The 16,592-nt window shown below is 53.0% G+C and overlaps 1 protein-coding gene across 1 annotated transcript in view; it reads left to right on the forward strand.

Moving 5' to 3' along the window:
* The first annotated feature begins 10,440 nt into the window (after positions 1-10,440).
* CUNH6orf132 (chromosome unknown C6orf132 homolog) overlaps positions 10,441-16,592 on the forward strand; it is a 31,571-nt gene continuing 25,419 nt past the window's right edge. Inside the window, exon 1 of the mRNA XM_028097527.1 lies at positions 10,441-10,585. Within this exon, the coding sequence (XP_027953328.1) occupies positions 10,441-10,585 (145 nt within the window). The remainder of the gene's footprint in view (positions 10,586-16,592) is intronic.

Below are 16,592 nucleotides of genomic sequence, written 5' to 3' on the forward strand. Positions count from 1 at the left end.
CTGTCAGTGAGACGGATTTCTGGTGGTCGGGGGCTCCAGAGTCTCCCAGGGACTCTTGGGAAATACTGGGAGTGCCCAGGGATGGGGGGGGGCAAATTTGCACAGGCAGGGGCATTGTGACACCTCTTTGACAGCACAATTCCTTCTGTCTTCCTAAGGAGACACAGGGGCAGGGCTGGGGGCTGAAGTTTCGAGGCCTGGAAGGGTCTTTTCACCTTGACACTGACCCACTCTGCAACACCCTTTTCCCACAATCTCTCAGGCCCTGTGAATTGTGGGTAGTGGGGTGAGGAGAGAGAGGAGGAAATTCTCCCAGTTATTCAGGTAACTCTAGAAATCCTAATGTTCCCCCCAGTCCCCCAATAAGTCATAAGAAATTACTGGCAGGGAGGAAATGTACCCAGCCAACTCTCCCTTCTCTTTCTGTCTCCCTCTCTCTCTCTGCCTTCCAAATTACCGAGATGATGGCTGGAGGGAGGCGGGGAGGGGTGTATGGATGCCTAGACAGACAGAGGAGTGGGAGAGTGGATGGGCAGGAGGATGAGTGTTGACTGGTAGAGAGATGGTGGATGGGCAGACGCCCCTGATTTGAGCCCTGCTCACCTCTTGAGCCTCATCTCTTGCTATGTTGCCCCTCTATGCAGTAGCTAATTTCTTAAACATGCCCTGCTCTTCCCACCCGAAGCCTTTGCGTGTGCTGTTCCATAGACAGGTGGCTGAGCAGGGTGGCCACAGACAAATGGACAGACAGGTGGTCAGTAAATGGCTACATGGGTGGATGGTTGTGCTGTAGAGGATGGGATAGCAGAGGCCCAAGAGTCAGGCAGGCTCCTTGAGCTTGAATCTGGCTCTACCATTTTCCTGTTGTATGACCTTGGGCAAGTAGTTGACTTTCTCTGTAGTTCCGTTTGTTCATCTGGAAAATGGGAGGACTACAGGTCTCTACCTACTAGGGATGGGCAGAGCACTCAGGATGGTGCCTGGCACAGAGTACGCTCTCAGTAACTATGAGCTATTATTATGTGTGGGCAGGAAACTGGATTGATGGGTAGGCGGCTGAATGGGCCATCCTCTCCCCATCTTTGAACACCAGACCCTCCCAACACCAGACTCGGGAGGCACTTTCCAGGAATGTGTCTGAAATCCCACATGTAGGAAGGGGCCTGGGCTTCTCCCTGGGGCCAGAGGGGAGGGAGATAGAATAAACCAGCGACTTCCTGCCTTCTGCCACCCTGGCTTGGGCTGGGCCCAGGACTGGTTTCCTTCCTGGTACTGTGTCAGCACTGACTGTTGGTTACGGGGTGGACTTTGGGGCCCTGTGGCAGATCAGGAGCTGGGGTGTTGATGACATGTGCACTGCTCAGATCTCACACCCTGATGGTAATGACCCCTAATTTCTGAGAGGCTGGGAGGGCCCAGGAGGGGAGGTGGGCAGGGAAGAGGGAGTGGGAGGAGTGGCAACAGGGCTTACCATCTCGGAGCCTCTGATCAGGGATTTCCAAGGCTCTGGGGCAATGATAGCTTGCTTGAGAGAGGGAGGGAAGGTGGGAACATGGCATTCTGGATGGTGTGGCTGGCTCGGTGGCTCTGGGGAAAGTGGCCTGGCTCCTGGCCCAGGGCCGGAGGGAGCCGTCAGAAAGGAGCCCAGGAGGCAGGCAGGGTTTTGGGGGAGCAGGGCACCACAGCGTAGCACACTCTACACCTTGTCTCAGCCCAAGGGTGGGTGCTGGGCTGGGTGCCAGGTGGCCTGAAACGAGTCCCATGGCCTCTCTGGGCCTCAGTTTCTGTATGTGCACAATGAGGATGTCCAGTCTCTCCATTTTGGACATTTGAAGGAAGGGGAATTGAATCTCATCCTGAGGACTTCAGATAGGGGCCCCTCCCTCACGACTGACCACAGGCCTGGACCCTGCCAGGAGTGTCCCCAGCCCAGGCTGGTTTCCGCTCACGTCATGATCTCAGGGTGGTGAGATCAAGCCCCGCATCGGGCTCCATGCTCGGGGGGAGTCTGCTTCTCCTTCTCCCTCTGCCCATCCTCTCTCAAATAAATAAATAAATCTTTAAAAAAAAAAAAGGTCACGGCCTCTGGACCCACTCTGCCTGGGTTCAAATCCCAGCACATGCTACTTCTCAGCTATATGACTTGCCTAAATCACTTAACCTGTCTCTGCCTCAATGCCTAATCTGCAAAGTGAAGCTGATAATAGAATCCACCCAGAAGGCTTGTTGTGCACCCCCCACCACCTCCACATGAACTTAGAGCAGTGCCTGCTGCAAGGTAGGTGCGGGGAATTATCTTATTATTATTTCTAAACCCCAGACCACACCAATTCACTCTTGCCTCCTGGAAGACCACCTTTCTCTGACTTCTCTGCCACACTCCAAGCATCATCTCATTTTATTCATCATCAAATTTCCTGCAGGGTAAGGACTGACCTGTAATCCTCAGTGGGCACTTGACAAGGACGGGGGAGCGCTGGTGAAGTCCATGGCTGACCTGGAGCACAGGAAACTCACCCAGCACCCACACACTTTGCCACACACAGCCGCCCCCCCACCCTGCCGCCTCCCTGCTGCCTGAGTGTCCTCCCACCACCCTGCTCTACTTAGGCCTGGTTATTTGGACATTCTTTCCAACCCTCCTTGCCTGCTGTGTGATTTGGACAAATTACTTAACCTCTCTGATCCTTCCTTGTTTTTCCTTTGTTGGACTTCAAGTACAGAGGGCTGAGTTATTCATATGCCTTGTTCATGGTGCATTATCATCCCTGATCTCCGGAGGCCTCCTCTCGCATTAATTTTCCCCCTTCATCTCTAGGTTCTAACCACATTCCCCACCCGCCCCAGCCAGAGGCATCCATCCTAATGTACTTAATGAGCATCTTCTTGTTCATATATTCTTACAAAATATATGTATGATTGTTTTGTGTGCAGGTCATTTTCATTTACATAAGTGGCATGGTGTGTTTTAGATCTCATTCTGTTTACCTTGGATGGCTCCCTACTGTTTTTAAGATCCAGCATCTGGTTCCTCACTTCCCACCGAGATGTAGCCCACGCAATGCATGTTTTATGTCTCTGCTCTCTCCCCCAGGACCCCCAGGGGCCTCCCACTCCCCATCCCCGCAGACAACACCACAGTGCAATCACATCCTTGGCCCTCTGTGGACCTGGGTGGCTACTTTGGGGCATATTCCTAAGAGCAGAATTGGTTGGTCATAGACTAGGAGTAAACATCACTTAAAGTCTTTTCTCCATCAACAAAATGAGTGTATTGTCCCATCCCCTGTGGCGCTATCATGGTAGTGGGTTAACACATGCAATCCACTTGGCCCCATGCCTGACACAGAAGAGATGCTCAGTGGCTTCCAGACCTCAGCGAGAGCTGGAGGTAGGCAGGACCCAGGTGAGCTCCCAGAGAAAAGCACCCAGGGCTCAAAGTCCCAGCTCAGGGGTTGGTCTGCAGAGCCCGTGAGAAGTGTGTGGGGCTGTGCTGATTCCTGGTGGTATGGACTGATCTGGAATGTTTTTGAAGCTCCCACAGCCCAGCCACAGATCCTGGTGTGCCCGGGAAATGCTTACTAAATCCCATTTCTCACTCTCTCCTTGGAGCCAGAGTAACCTTGTCACACCGAAGGTGCCAGACAGCCTTATTTGTTGTTCTGCCCTGAAATCTGCCAGCCAACGAGCATTTTAACTGGATGTGAAACCACCCGAGTACTAGATCCCATCCTCCCATTGTACAGACAGAGAGAATGAGGCTCAGGATAGCTCCATGGTCTCACAGAAGGTTAGTGGCAGAAGTGGCTCTAAAATAGGAATCTCCAGGTTCTCCCCTCTAGGACTCTCTAAAAGGAAATTCTTTCCATATTAAATTATGTTCTTTATTATCTATGGAATTTTCAGTTAAAACAAATGACCTACCAGCAGAGCACAGTACCAAAAAGTAAAAAAACAAAACAAAACAAAAACCCACATGTAGTCCCGGCATTCCAGCTGAACCTTCCCCATGGTTCTGCTCCCTTCCAATCCCTGGACATTTACAAATTCACTTTCTATATCTATGGTCACAATCTACATGGATTGCTTTTTGTACTTAGCAACTTTTTTTTTTAACACATGCGTGTGCACGCACACACACATTATTTCAGATCGTGGGGTGTGTTTTACAATGGGATGTTTTTGCCTGGCCTTCAAGGTGATCCTGCAGACACCTGCCCCACCCTGTCTCCTGTGCTCCAGTGGAATTTTCCTTCTTGAGGTTCTTTTGTTGAATTGTCACTGCCCTCTTCCAGCCTGGCAGGGCCTCTGTTCTGCCTTTGCTGTTCTCTGGTTAGCCCCTCTGTGCCCAGAGTCAGGGTAGGGAGCATGCAGCTGCTAAGTACCTACGGTGAGTCAGCCTCCCAGATACCTGAACCCACTACCTTGTTGAATCTCATAATAACCTGACATTAATAGCCCCTGTTTTACAGATGAACAAACTGACACTCAGAGAGATGGGAGCTCAGCCGTGGCCACACCCTGGCTAAACAACAGAGTCAGGATGCAAACCTATTCCCCAGCACGGATCCTTCCCACTCTGGCACGGTCCTCTTGGCAGGGCCCATGGTTACCAAGGGAAATGAGTCTCTCCCCAGCACCCCGCAACGTACCACCCCCTAGGGCTGGACTTGGATCTCCACACTCTCGGGGAAACGGGTAACGAATTTCTCTGAGCCTCCTCTCAGGATGTGGGAGTCCACCCCCCCCCCCCGCCCCGACTTCATCTTAGCCTGATCTCATCTGGCATGCGCCCAGTCCAGAGGAATGCCAAGGTCAGGGGATTGGAGCCCATCCTCCCCTGCAGGCAGAAGGAAACAGTTTCAGGAGCTGGTCCGGCATAAGGTGTCTCCAGCCTGGAACAAGAGGATCTGTAGCTCAGTAGCATGCAGGAGTTGGGAGTGCTGACCTTTGCCCCTGCAGACACCTGGCTGGGGGTGCAGCGGACCTCAGCCCGCACCTCCCCGGCTCCGAGTGCACTCTCCCAGCCTGGAGTGCGTGGCTTTGTTGGATGTAGGGAAAGCCACAAACCAGAGTCCTGGCTGGGTCTCTGGGAAGAGCACAGCTTCTGGGCCCCAATCTCACCCCACAGTCCAGAAGTGGCCAGGAGAGTCGGCTCTTGGAGTTTCCTAAGTCATTGTGGAGCCAAGATTTAATTACAGGATCGGGCTTTGGCTGTTTCGAGGAGAGCCTGTTTTTCTTTTACTGGGGGAGCAGGTTGAGGTGTTGTTATGAGCTGGAGGGGGGTACCCTGCCGCAGCAGTACAGGGCACAGAGCGGGACCCGTCCCCGGGGACTCTGCCCTCAAAGGTGCCCGGGGCCGCCAGACAGGACTGATGGAGAGGGAGGGTGGGTACCACCATTGAACCCAGGCCTTCCACAGACTGCCCCCCCCCGACCAGCCCCCGCCAACATGGGACTGCAATCCGGGTGAAATGGGTGGGGAAAGGGCAAAAAGAACCCTGACATTCAGACTCGGCAGCCTGCCAGGCTTCTGGTGTTCAAGATCACACCAATTCTCTCTCTTCCTCCATTTGTGGCCCAAACGCACCCAGAAAGCAGGGGGCCAGCGGGGCGGAGAAATGAACAAACACTTGGGGAGCACCCATGGGCACCAGGCCCTGTGCTGGTATTGCACACCCACGATCTTACTGAATCTTCCTGACAATCCTAAGAGGGGCACTGTTACTCCCATGCTACAGATGAGGAAACCAGGGGCGTCTGGGTGGCTCAGTTGGTTAAGTTGTCTGCCTTCAGCTCAGGTCATGATCTTAGGGTCCTGGGATCGAGCCCTGTGTTGGGCAACCTGCTCAGTGGAGACCCTGGTTCTCCCTCTCCTCCTCCCCTTCACCCTGCTTGTGCTCACGCTCTCCTTCTCTATCTCAAATAAAATCTTTTAAAAAAGGATGAGGAAACCAGCTCAGAGCATTTTTTACTTCCCCTATATGCAAACTGTCCATCAAGACCTCCCTTTCTTCCTACGAAATGTCCCATAGACTAAAAACTTTGCTGTGTTTCTACCACCGGCATACAAGTCCTGCCCCCACTCCCCTCCTGCTTGTATTAACTCACTCACTAACCAATTAACTGACCAATTGAGCAGCTCTCCTTAGCCCCTTAGCCTCCACTTTCTTCTTCCCATTGTCCTTCATCCTGCTGCTAGATGAGCATCCTCAAAACATAGCTGTTGGGGAGCCTGGCTGGCTCAGTCAGTGGAGCGAGCGACTCTTGATCTCTGGGTCATGAGTTCGAGCCCCATGTTGGGTGTTGGGATTACTTAAAAAACAAACAAATATACAAAACGCCACAGCTGTTACCAGTCACCAGCACCTGCTCCTGGTAACCACTGATTCTAGGCCAGAGCTCCTCAAACCTTAACATGCTCCTGACTCACCTGGGGACCTTGTTAAAACATAGATCCTCTGCTGGGTACCTTAATCCATCAGCTCACTGCATCTCGTAACAACCTTAAATTAATAGCCTGTTTGACAGACAAACTGAAGCCCAGAGAGGTTGCCCAATGTCTGGGATGGGGTTTCTCCAGTTCTAGTAGATTTCTACAGTTCTAGTAAGATCCCAGGTGATATAGATGCTGCTTGCTCACGGACCAGACTTCTAGACTCTCCTGCCTACTTATTTTTCTTTAATTTTTTTATTTTTATTTTTTAAGATTTTATTTCTTTGATAAAGAGAGTGAGTGATCAAGGGCACAAGCCGGGGGAGGGGCAGAGGGAGAGGGAGAAGCAGACTCCCTGCTGAGCAGGGAGCTTGATCCCAGGACCCTGGGATCATGACCTGAGCTGAAGGCAGACTCTTAACCGACTGACCCACACAGGTGCCCTAGTCTTCATTTTTAATTGAAGTATAGTTGACACACTTTTTATTTTTGTTTTTTTAAACTGTATTTTTTTTAAGATTTTATTTATTTATTTGACAGAGAGAGAGAGACAGCGAGAGAGGGAACACAAGCAGGGGGAGCGGGAGAGGGAGAAGCAGGCTTCCCATGGAGCAGGAAGCCTGATGCGGGGCTCGATCCCAGGACCCCGGGATCATGACCTGAGCCGAAGGCAAACGCTTAATGACTGAGCCACCCAGGCGCCCCTCACACTTTCTATTTTTGAACAGCAAATACATTTACATGGTTGGAAAATGAAAAAGTATAAAAAGGCACTCAAGTCAAAATTCTCCCTCCCACTTCTATCCCCCAACTGCCCAGTTTCCCCCCATCTCCACCCCCAGTAACCACTTTATTAGTTTCTTATGTATCCAAAGTTTTTCTGTGCCGATACAAACAAATAAGATCATACGTATCTTGCCCCAAATAGTAGCAAACTATACACACCGTTTTGTCAACAGTTTATCAGTTTATCTCGGAGATAACTGGACACAGTCGGCTGACTCATTCTTCTTTAGAGTTGCATTATTCCATTGTGTTGACGTGCCATAATTTACTTAACTAGTCATCTCCGGATGGACAATTTAGGTGGCTTCCAATCTTACCAACTGGTCTTTTTAAGCCAATGATACCCTGGCCAACCTTGCCGTGACCTCCCTCTCACCCCCACCCCCCAGTTCCCAGCTTCCACCACGCTGAGCTCCTGCTGCGTCCCTCCCACCTCCTGCATGCCCTCCCCAGATGCTTCAGCACCCCCCCCGCCGCTGCTGCTGATCTGAACCTCTGTCCCCCTTAGTCTCCTCCTCCTCCTCCTCTACTTCCCCGCTTCATCTCTCCATGTATCTCTCTCCGTCTCCCCAGATAGATTACAGCAACTTGAACTTTGATGCCATGTCTTGGTTTCTCTGGACGCTTCACAGCCCACAGCTGCTGCAGAGCAGTTCTCTAGAATACCAGGTCTGTCATGGAGGGCTGCGTATGAATGCAGCCACTCCCTGGTAGCTCTGCTGGGGCTGGATCGGGGTAGAAGAGCCCAGGAGCTACCCTAGGTGGGAGAACTTCATGGCTCCAAGGTCTCCAAGAAAGAAGCCTCTATCTCATGCCTGAGTTGTCTGGAGCACTTGGGCAGTGTATGATGATGTCCAGGGCAGGCTGGGGCATCTGGGTTTCCCTTGTGCTCTCCCTGTGTGGATGGTGGGAGGAACCATGATGCGGAGATAGGAGGGTGGAGGGATGGATGGTATGCTTATGTGTGCATATGGGTATGTGTGTCCTTCCCTTCCCTATTAACATCCTTGTCATCTTTCACGGGCCAGCTCAAGTCTCAATTCTTCCAAGAAGCCTTCCTGGACTTCTCCAGCCTGTGCTGACTTCCCCTCCTCTGAATTCCTGCTATGTGTATGAGTGACACCAATCACTGTTCCGAACTTAGTCATCATGGTCTACTACCTTGGATCATGTAAACCTCATCTCCCTGATGAGACCTCAAGATCCTCCATGGTAGAAATAAGGCTTCTCTAATTCTCCTATATTCCCATGTACCCCCAAACCCTCAACCCAGAACCAGGGAGTTGGGAGAGCCCCCATAACTGCTCCTTGAATGAACGGCAGTGGGTCTCAGGACTGCCACGGTAGTGGGTGGGGTGAGACAGGGTTGACCACAGGCGTGTCTCCAGCCAAAAACATTTGGGGAACATGAGGGTTTCTAAAGATGCTCCTATCCCTCCCTCCCCCAACCCCAAGCCCACCTGTTCCTCAGTCTCTTCCCTCCTGCTGGGAAAACAATGACCTCATAGCCACAAGCCCTAAAAGCCCAACTCATCCTGTCCCTTAACCTGGAGCAAGTAAAGGGGACTTTAAAAAAATGTCACAGTCATGAAAAACAAAACCAGGGGACGGTACTAAGTCAGAACTTAAAGGCATATGACAAGCAAATGCAATGTGTGACTCTTGACTGGACTGTGGATTGGGAAAAAAATAAAACTGACATTTGGGGGATAACGGGGAAATGTTTAATACTTCAGCGTGATAACTATTGCAGTCACTTCGAAGAATGTCCTGATTCTTAGGCAAGAGATATTGAAGTATGGGTATGCATGGGGAGCTGGGCCCAGATATCTACACATTTCTACCTTCAGCAAAATGAAAATGAAAACATAAAGTGTGTGTGTGTGTGTGTGTGTGTGTGTGTGTGTGTGTGTGTGTAGAGAGAGGGCATGTGTGCAAATGTGGTGACATGTTGACAATCCAGGAGAAATGTGTACAGGTGGTCATTTTACGAGTCTGCCAAATTTTTCAGAATGAAAAGTTAAGGGGGAACCACCTTTGACACAAATTGCTGGACACCTACAACTGTCTGGGGGTGCTGGGGGGAAATACAGGCTCTGTCTGTGACTGGTCACCCCCACCCAGCCATCCATGCCCGCTGCCAGGAAGCATGGAAATCCAACCCCTTGGCCTGGCTCAGCCCGTACTCTCAGCACCTTGCACACAGTCTCCCAGTCATCAACTCCCAGGACCCCCTAGGGCTGCGGCCGTGGCCCAGCCCAGCTACGACTGTCCTCCCCAGCTACCACTGTCCTCCGGAGCACCGTAAAGGGCCACAGCTCCTCTCTCTGGGGGAAGAAACTGAACCTAAGTGGCCTTGACCCACCCTGAGTTTTTAAAAAATTACATTTACTTAACCCACCTTGAGTTTCTAAAAATTATATTCACTTCACTTCCCAGAAAGGGGAATTTGATGTACAAAAGATTGCCAAGATTTAGTCGTCCTGCATTCTCTTTGGAGCTCGGTCACTGTGGCTAATTTTTCCACCTTTGTCACCGGATAGGGATCCTCCTTTATTGCTTTTCCTCCCTTTTTTTTTTTTTTTTCCTGATGAGCACTTCCTTATAATCCACTGAAGGCTCGTAGCCCACATTTTTGAGGGCCTGCAGAACTCTGCAACGTGCCCGCTTTGGGCAGCCATTGCCCCCAGTGTAGGGCCTGAGTCGTTTCCGAAGCGCCCATACTGACCTGGTCATGAACCTCCCTAGAAGTAGGGGACTAGCCCGCCTCCTCACTCGCCCAGGGAGGAAAGGGGTGGAGGAGGAGGGCCAGGAGGGGACCTCGGGGAGGCCGGCCGCTCGTCTTCCAGGCTGGGCGTGGGCTGGGCGAGGTCCCCAGCCCACCGGGCCGTGCCAACAATGGCCTGTTGTCGAGGGAGGAGGGCAGGAATGCGGCCGGGGAAGTCGGGCGGCGGGGCGGCCGCGGCGGTGGCGGCGGCGGGGCGGGGGCGGGGTCGGGGCCCGGCGGCAGCCTCTTACCTGGCCAGGTGGCTCGCATTTCCAGGCGAGCGGCGGCGCCCGCAGCACCTGTCGCCGGTGCGCGCGGGCGGGGAGCCGGCTGGGGAGGGGGGCATGGCCTGTTAGGGGCCCCTGGGGAGCCGGTGCGGAGTTGGGTCCCGGGCAGGGCAAGGCCGAGGGAGGGAAGGTCCTTCCCCGGGTGCCGCGCAGCCGGCGGCAGCATGAAAAAGAACCAGACGGTGCAGGGCACCTTCAGCAAACTCTTCGGCAAGAAGCACGCCAACCCTCCCAGCACCTCCCTCTACGCCACCAACCCCCCCTGGATTTTCACCCAGGAGACCCCGGAGGAGGGGAGCCGGGACTTCGGTAAGCTCGCGCGCGGGGTGGCTGGCCCCGGACCCCGGGAGGCGACGGGGAGCGCGGGAGGTGAGGCCGGGAAGGAACACGTTGCAACCTGCGCGCCGGGCCGCGGAGGCGCTGCCGGGAAGGGGAGGCGGCCCGGCTCGGCTGTCCCGGGCAAGGGCCGACCGGGAAGAGGTGCGGGGAAGGAGGGAGGCCCCGGCCGCTCGTCCGAGGTGATTATTTTCCCTCCCCGGTGAAACTTATGTCTGAGTTATTGTTGTCAGAAAGGCTTCCTGGGGCTTGTTCCCCCTACCGAGGACCAGGGGGTGTCGCTTCTGCCCCCCTCTGTTCCTATCTGGGTGCTGACACGCTTGGCTTTGCACAGGGGAGGCCCAGGAAAAATCGACAGAAGCCACTGCTGCCGAGATTACCAGTCGCTGCAAGACACCAGGGTCGCTTCCTGGGGTCACAGGATCTCACCAGCTGAGCCTGGGGCCCGGGTTGTCTATGAGCTCAGCCCCAGGAGACCAAGATGGGACAGTGGAGGCCAGGGAAGCCCCTCCCGACCGGCAGCTGCCCCTGGCCCCTTGAGTCAGGGTGGTATATATACCTCTGCAGGCATCTGGAATCACCAAGCCAGCCCGGCCCTGGCGCTCTGGCTGTGGGTCACCTGGTCACTGTATCTTTTTGCAATTTGTACCCTCTATAACTGAGGGGAAACCAGTGCGATGGGGACAGGAGTTCACTTCTTGTGTATGAGCTGAAGCTCTGGGCCCAGACAATCACCCCGCACAGCTTTCGCTCACCTGCCTTCATTGTCACCCCACTGTCTTCTCTGACCTTTATGGCCACTGTACCATGGCCCACAAGAGGGTGGTAAAGCCTCAGCCCCTGCTGTTGGATTCAGTTCAGCGCCCGGGTTGTCATAGTGGGGACACAAGGCACCTGGACAGGAGCAGGACAAACAAGATATCACCTCTTCCTGGCCCAAAGATCTCAGACCAGTGGGTGAACAGAGCTAACCATATGCCGATTAGACCATTCTGAGCCTTTGCGATAAAAAAATGAAGTGCATAAGGGGCGCCTCGGTGGCTCAGTCGGTTAAGCGTCTGCCTTCGGCTCAGGTCATGATCTCTGGGTCCTGGGGTCGAGCCCCGCATTGGGATTCCTGCTCAGCAGGGAGTCTGCTTCTCTCTCTCTCTCTCCCCCTCTGCTCCTCCCCACTGCTCTTTCTCTCTCTCTCTCTCTAATAAGTAAAAATCTTTAAAAAATGAAGTGCATAAGGAGCAGAGAAGAGAGATGACCTCAGCTTGGAACTAGGGTTTGAGCTGAGAGGGAAGGGCATCTAGCATCATGTAGAGCAAAGAGCAGGAGCAAAGCCTAGGAGGGGCAGAGTAGTTTGGAGGCACAGTTTAGGAACTTACTAATACATGTGTGCTGCCAAGTATAACAACTCCGTGAGACCCGAACACCTTTCCTCGCCTGTGTAGCAAACGCTTACTGACCCCTTGTCAGGTGCAAGGTACCATTCTAAAGTCCGTATGTTGTTGACTCATTGGACCCTCATCTAGCAATCCCCATGTAGTCAGTGATGCAGGTACTATAATTCCTGTTTGTCAGATGGAGAGACTGAGGCACAAGGAGGTTAAGTAACACGCCCAAGATCACACAGCTTTACATGGCCGCGCCAGGATTTTCTTAAGTATACAATTCAATGATTATTAGGAGACTTACTGAGTTGTGCAACCATCACCACAATTTGGTTTGAGAACCCTTCCGTTATCCCAAAACTTCCCTCATGAGGCAGAGCCGATATTTGAACCCTGAAGCCGGGCTCCAGAGACCACACTCTTAGCCAGCTTGCTGAATTAACTTAGTGGGAGGTGATTCAAGGGTGAATATGACTTGAGGGGCACCTGCTGGAGGACACGTTTCCTGCCACCCCCCCCAACACACACACACACACACACACACAGACACACACACACACACACACACTCCTTTCCTAAGGGGAGACCTCAGAAATGCCTTAGACCCTTCTCTGTATTTTTGCCTGCACTAATCTGTCCTTCTGGTGAGGGAAGCGGAGGCATCATGCCCTGTCACCTCCGGCCAGCTGCAGCCTTCACCAGCCTGGGCAGGGCTGAAGCCCAGGGGGCAGTTCCTCCCATTCCCAGGGCAGGGCTGGGCCTCCAGCTGACTCAGTCTGGTTGCACCCTGCACATGGAGGGGTGGAAAACAACATACACCCAGCGGGATGGCTCCCAGTGTTTCCGGGGTGTTCCCCAGGGTGCCAGTGGGTGTGACCCAGGGCCTCTTCCCTGCTGAACAGGACATGTGCTTGGAGTTGGGACAGGAGGGACCAGAGTTGGAGATTCTGTGATGGGATGGAGATACCAGACCTGCCTCTCTCTATAAAGTGAAGGCTAACCACTCCCTGGGCCTCGTTTTTTTCTTCTGTGACATGGGGATGGTGTCTAGACAGTCTACAGAATGGCTGCTTGAGCTTTGTACGTGGCAGTGGTTTGAAGACTCTTAAAAAGAAAAGCCCTAAAAGCAAGAATTGGCAAATTATGGCCCTGGCTCAAATCTGGCCCCTGGACTGTTTTCACAAATAAAGTTTTATTAAAACAGCCAGTCATGCCCGTCATTTACATACTGTCTGTGGCTGCCTTCACACTACAGTGGCATTGTTGCGTAGCCACGACAGAGACTGTATGGCTCACAAAGCCCAAAATATTTACTAGCTGGGCCTTTACAGAAAAAAAAAGGATGACTATGATTTATTACGTTCAGGTCATTTCGACACTGAGCATTTCCTGCCCTTGCCTGCTTCAGCATCTCTTCCTACCACTTCTGTAGACCAGAGGAAGCTGAGGCCATCTTAAGGTCTCAAAGGGTTGAGATTAGTATTCCATAGGGTCCCTGAGTCCGTAACCTTCTCTGAGATGCTGGTGGTATTAGGCCCTAGAGAACAGGTGGAGGAACGGAGCAGGGAAAATCAAGGCGGAGGTGTGTACGGTAATTAAGAGGTAACTGGTGGCTCTGTGGCTACAGCCATGTAAAAATCTGTTTGCATAAGGGTAGGCTGGGTGCAGTGGGTAAAATGCAAACAGTCATGTGAAGGTGGTGACGGCTATGTTTTCCTTTAAACAAGTTCCTTGACATATATTCTAATAACTATTAGGAGAGCTGCACTTAATGCAAATGCAATCCTAATGAAGCCTTGTGCCTCCCCCCACCAGCCCACGGTGGCGGGGGGGGGGGGGGGAGGTCTTAAAAGGCCACACGATTGTTTTCAAAATGCTTGAGAAAGCAGAGATGTGGATCTTCGCAAATTCCTTGATCAGGGACAGGCTGCTGCAGCCAGAAACAAGGCTGTCTGTCCTTCTGGACTCCTCCCTTACTTCTTGGATGAATCAGTCCACCTTCTTTATCCCCGGCGCCACCCCACCCCACCCCAGCAATGGGTCGTCCTCTATTTCTTGCCTTGTTCCTCCAAATGTAAATTGCTTTTGTCACAACCACATAGGACATTTATTACAAACGCAGATTCCTGGGGTCCCACTCAGAATCACTGGGCTAGGACTTCCTGCAGGTCTATATAAATGTGCAGGAACTGTAGCCAGCTCCTGTCCAGGGAACCCCCATGCTCCCTAGGGTTGGCTGTTGGTTGTGGCCTCCCCGCTCCCAGGGGCCCCTGACCTTGTGTTTCAGGCCAGACTGAAAGGTAGGAAGCCATGAACACCTGGAGCTGAGCGCACATTTCCTGCCTGGGGCAGGCTGGCACCAGCCTCCCAGAAGCTGACCTGGGCCTTGCAGGGGTGTGAAGGAGACTGCTGTTTACTCCTGTCCCCTGGAGGTGCCCTGCAGTTTGCCAGCAGGTCAGTGCACACATACACGCCCGTTATCCAAGCTCCTCTCGTCCCTGTGGTTCAACTCCAGAGGGCCGGGCTCTTCCTTGACCACAGCAGACCAGCTCTGGGGGGCCCCTTCTCTCCCAGCCAATACATTAGAAACAGTAACAATAATATTATCATTATTATTATCAGTTATTTACTGACCCAGGCCCCATGCTAAAAACTACCTTTGTTAACAGAGTCAAAAGGCTCAGGTAGGTGAAAAGACTCAGGGCAGCTCAAATGTTGACGTTCATCCAGTCGTCTGGGGCCTTGTTAAGATCAGATTCTGATGCGGCAGGTTCGGGGGGAGGAGGGGAGTACCTGAGAGTCCCCAGGTGAAGTCCTTGGGCGGGTCTGCAGACCAAACTTGAGCAGCGAACCCTAACTAGGAAGCTGAGGGCCGGTCTGATGAGCAGCCTCCTCCAGGCCCCGCCCCCAAGGCCCCGCCCCTCCATCCCCACTCCTCTACCTGTGGCTTCCTGCTCAGGCCCAGCCCAACCTTCAGCGTCCCCTCTGCCCTTGGACAAAGGCCTCTCTCTGGTGCCTGGGTCAGGCCTGCTGGGGCTTGCTGGGACAGACTGGCCTTTTCAGGTTCCTGTCATGTGGACCTGTTAATTAGCAAGGAAGGGCCTCATTAACGTCGTTTGTGGGTTACATTTGTGGGGCCCACCTGCTGCTTCCCTGAAAGGCTGGGGCTCCTTAGTGACCAAGGATTGGTTGCTTCATCTCCATGGGGTGGAGGTGGGGGTCAATTTGGGGGTTCTGGGTTATTCTGTGTCAAGGCAACAAACTCCCTCAGCTACAGCCCCACCGCTCCTAAGCCTCTGGGATTAGACCCTGGAGCCAGTGCTCTTGGGGCCATTTGGGGGCTTCTGGAAATTTGGGGCTCCACACCATCACCCCAGCCCTCCTCTTGTCCCTGCAGGCTGCTTTCCTTCCTCTGATTTTGGGAGGCTTCCTGCAACAGAGGAGTAATGATCCCCATTGGACAGGTGGAGAAACAAAGCCTGAGAAAGTGCTCAGAAATCCTCAGGCAACACATTAAGGAGCCACCATGTGACCCCCAGAGCTGATTCCTAGGTCCATTTGTTTCCTCTAGGCAGCATCCCGTTTTGAGTTTCTGGAAAAAGAGGAGATGGCGGGTCTAGATGCCAGACCCCTGCATCGTTCTCCTGCTGTGCTGGCTGTGGCCAGAGGGTTCTAGAGTCAGGTTGCCTGGGCTTGAATCCTGGCCCCTTTCCTTCACCAGCTGTGGGACCTCAGGCAGGGGACCTAACCTTTCTGAACCTCAGTTTCTTCATCTGCAAAATGGGGATAATAAGAGTGTCTCCCCCAAGGTTTGTGAATGGGAATGTACAGAGCACTTCAAGTTGCGCCAAGCTCATAATACCTGCTTAATAGATGTTAGACGTTTGCATTTTTATTTTTAATTTTCTCTCTAGCTCGGACCTGTCTAGGATTTGGGGAAAGAGCTAAAGGACGGTCCCAAGCCTCAGCCTCCATGGAGATCTGTGGTCGCTTTGGGGCTGGGCAAGGAAGAGCATTTTACCAGGCTTTCGACCCTGAACTCTGGGAGAAAAGAAATGCCAAAGACCCAATGAGACGCTGTTCCTTTTGGCAAGAAGGGGAGAAAGGGAGGGCTGGGAGGGAAGCAGCAACTGTGTCCAGGCCTCAGCTTCCCCAAAGCAGGCCTCCCCACCCACCCCACTGCACTTACACACACACACAAAGGGAACCAGTATGGGGAGAGGCAGCGAGCCATGTGCCGTATGTAAGGCACTGCATCATTTGTGCCCGCAGCCCAGCACTACAAGTCAGGCACCCTGTTTGGGTCCCAGCATGCGGCTGCTCTGCGACCTTGAACCAGCCCCACCCACGTTGCACCTCTGTCTTCCCATCTGCCAAGTGCAGCCCCAAATGTCCGCAATCAGAGTTCTCCCTGAAAAGAGAGCAAAGGGCCACCCCCCTCCCCGTGGCTCACACCCAGGGGTACAGCTATTTACACTTAATTTGCTGTGATTCAAGCTCACAGCCAAAACCTTGCCGGAGCAAGCTAAGGTGGGGCAGAGGGAACGCAATGACGAGAATGGTGATGACAATGATAAGCAGCCCTCCCAATTATTGAGCAG

This window comes from Eumetopias jubatus, unplaced genomic scaffold (genome assembly GCF_037043125.1).
Source record: "Eumetopias jubatus isolate StellerSeaLion01/CBP00866 unplaced genomic scaffold, mEumJub1_p1.0 scaffold_6, whole genome shotgun sequence".
NCBI classification, from domain to species: Eukaryota; Metazoa; Chordata; class Mammalia; order Carnivora; family Otariidae; genus Eumetopias; species Eumetopias jubatus.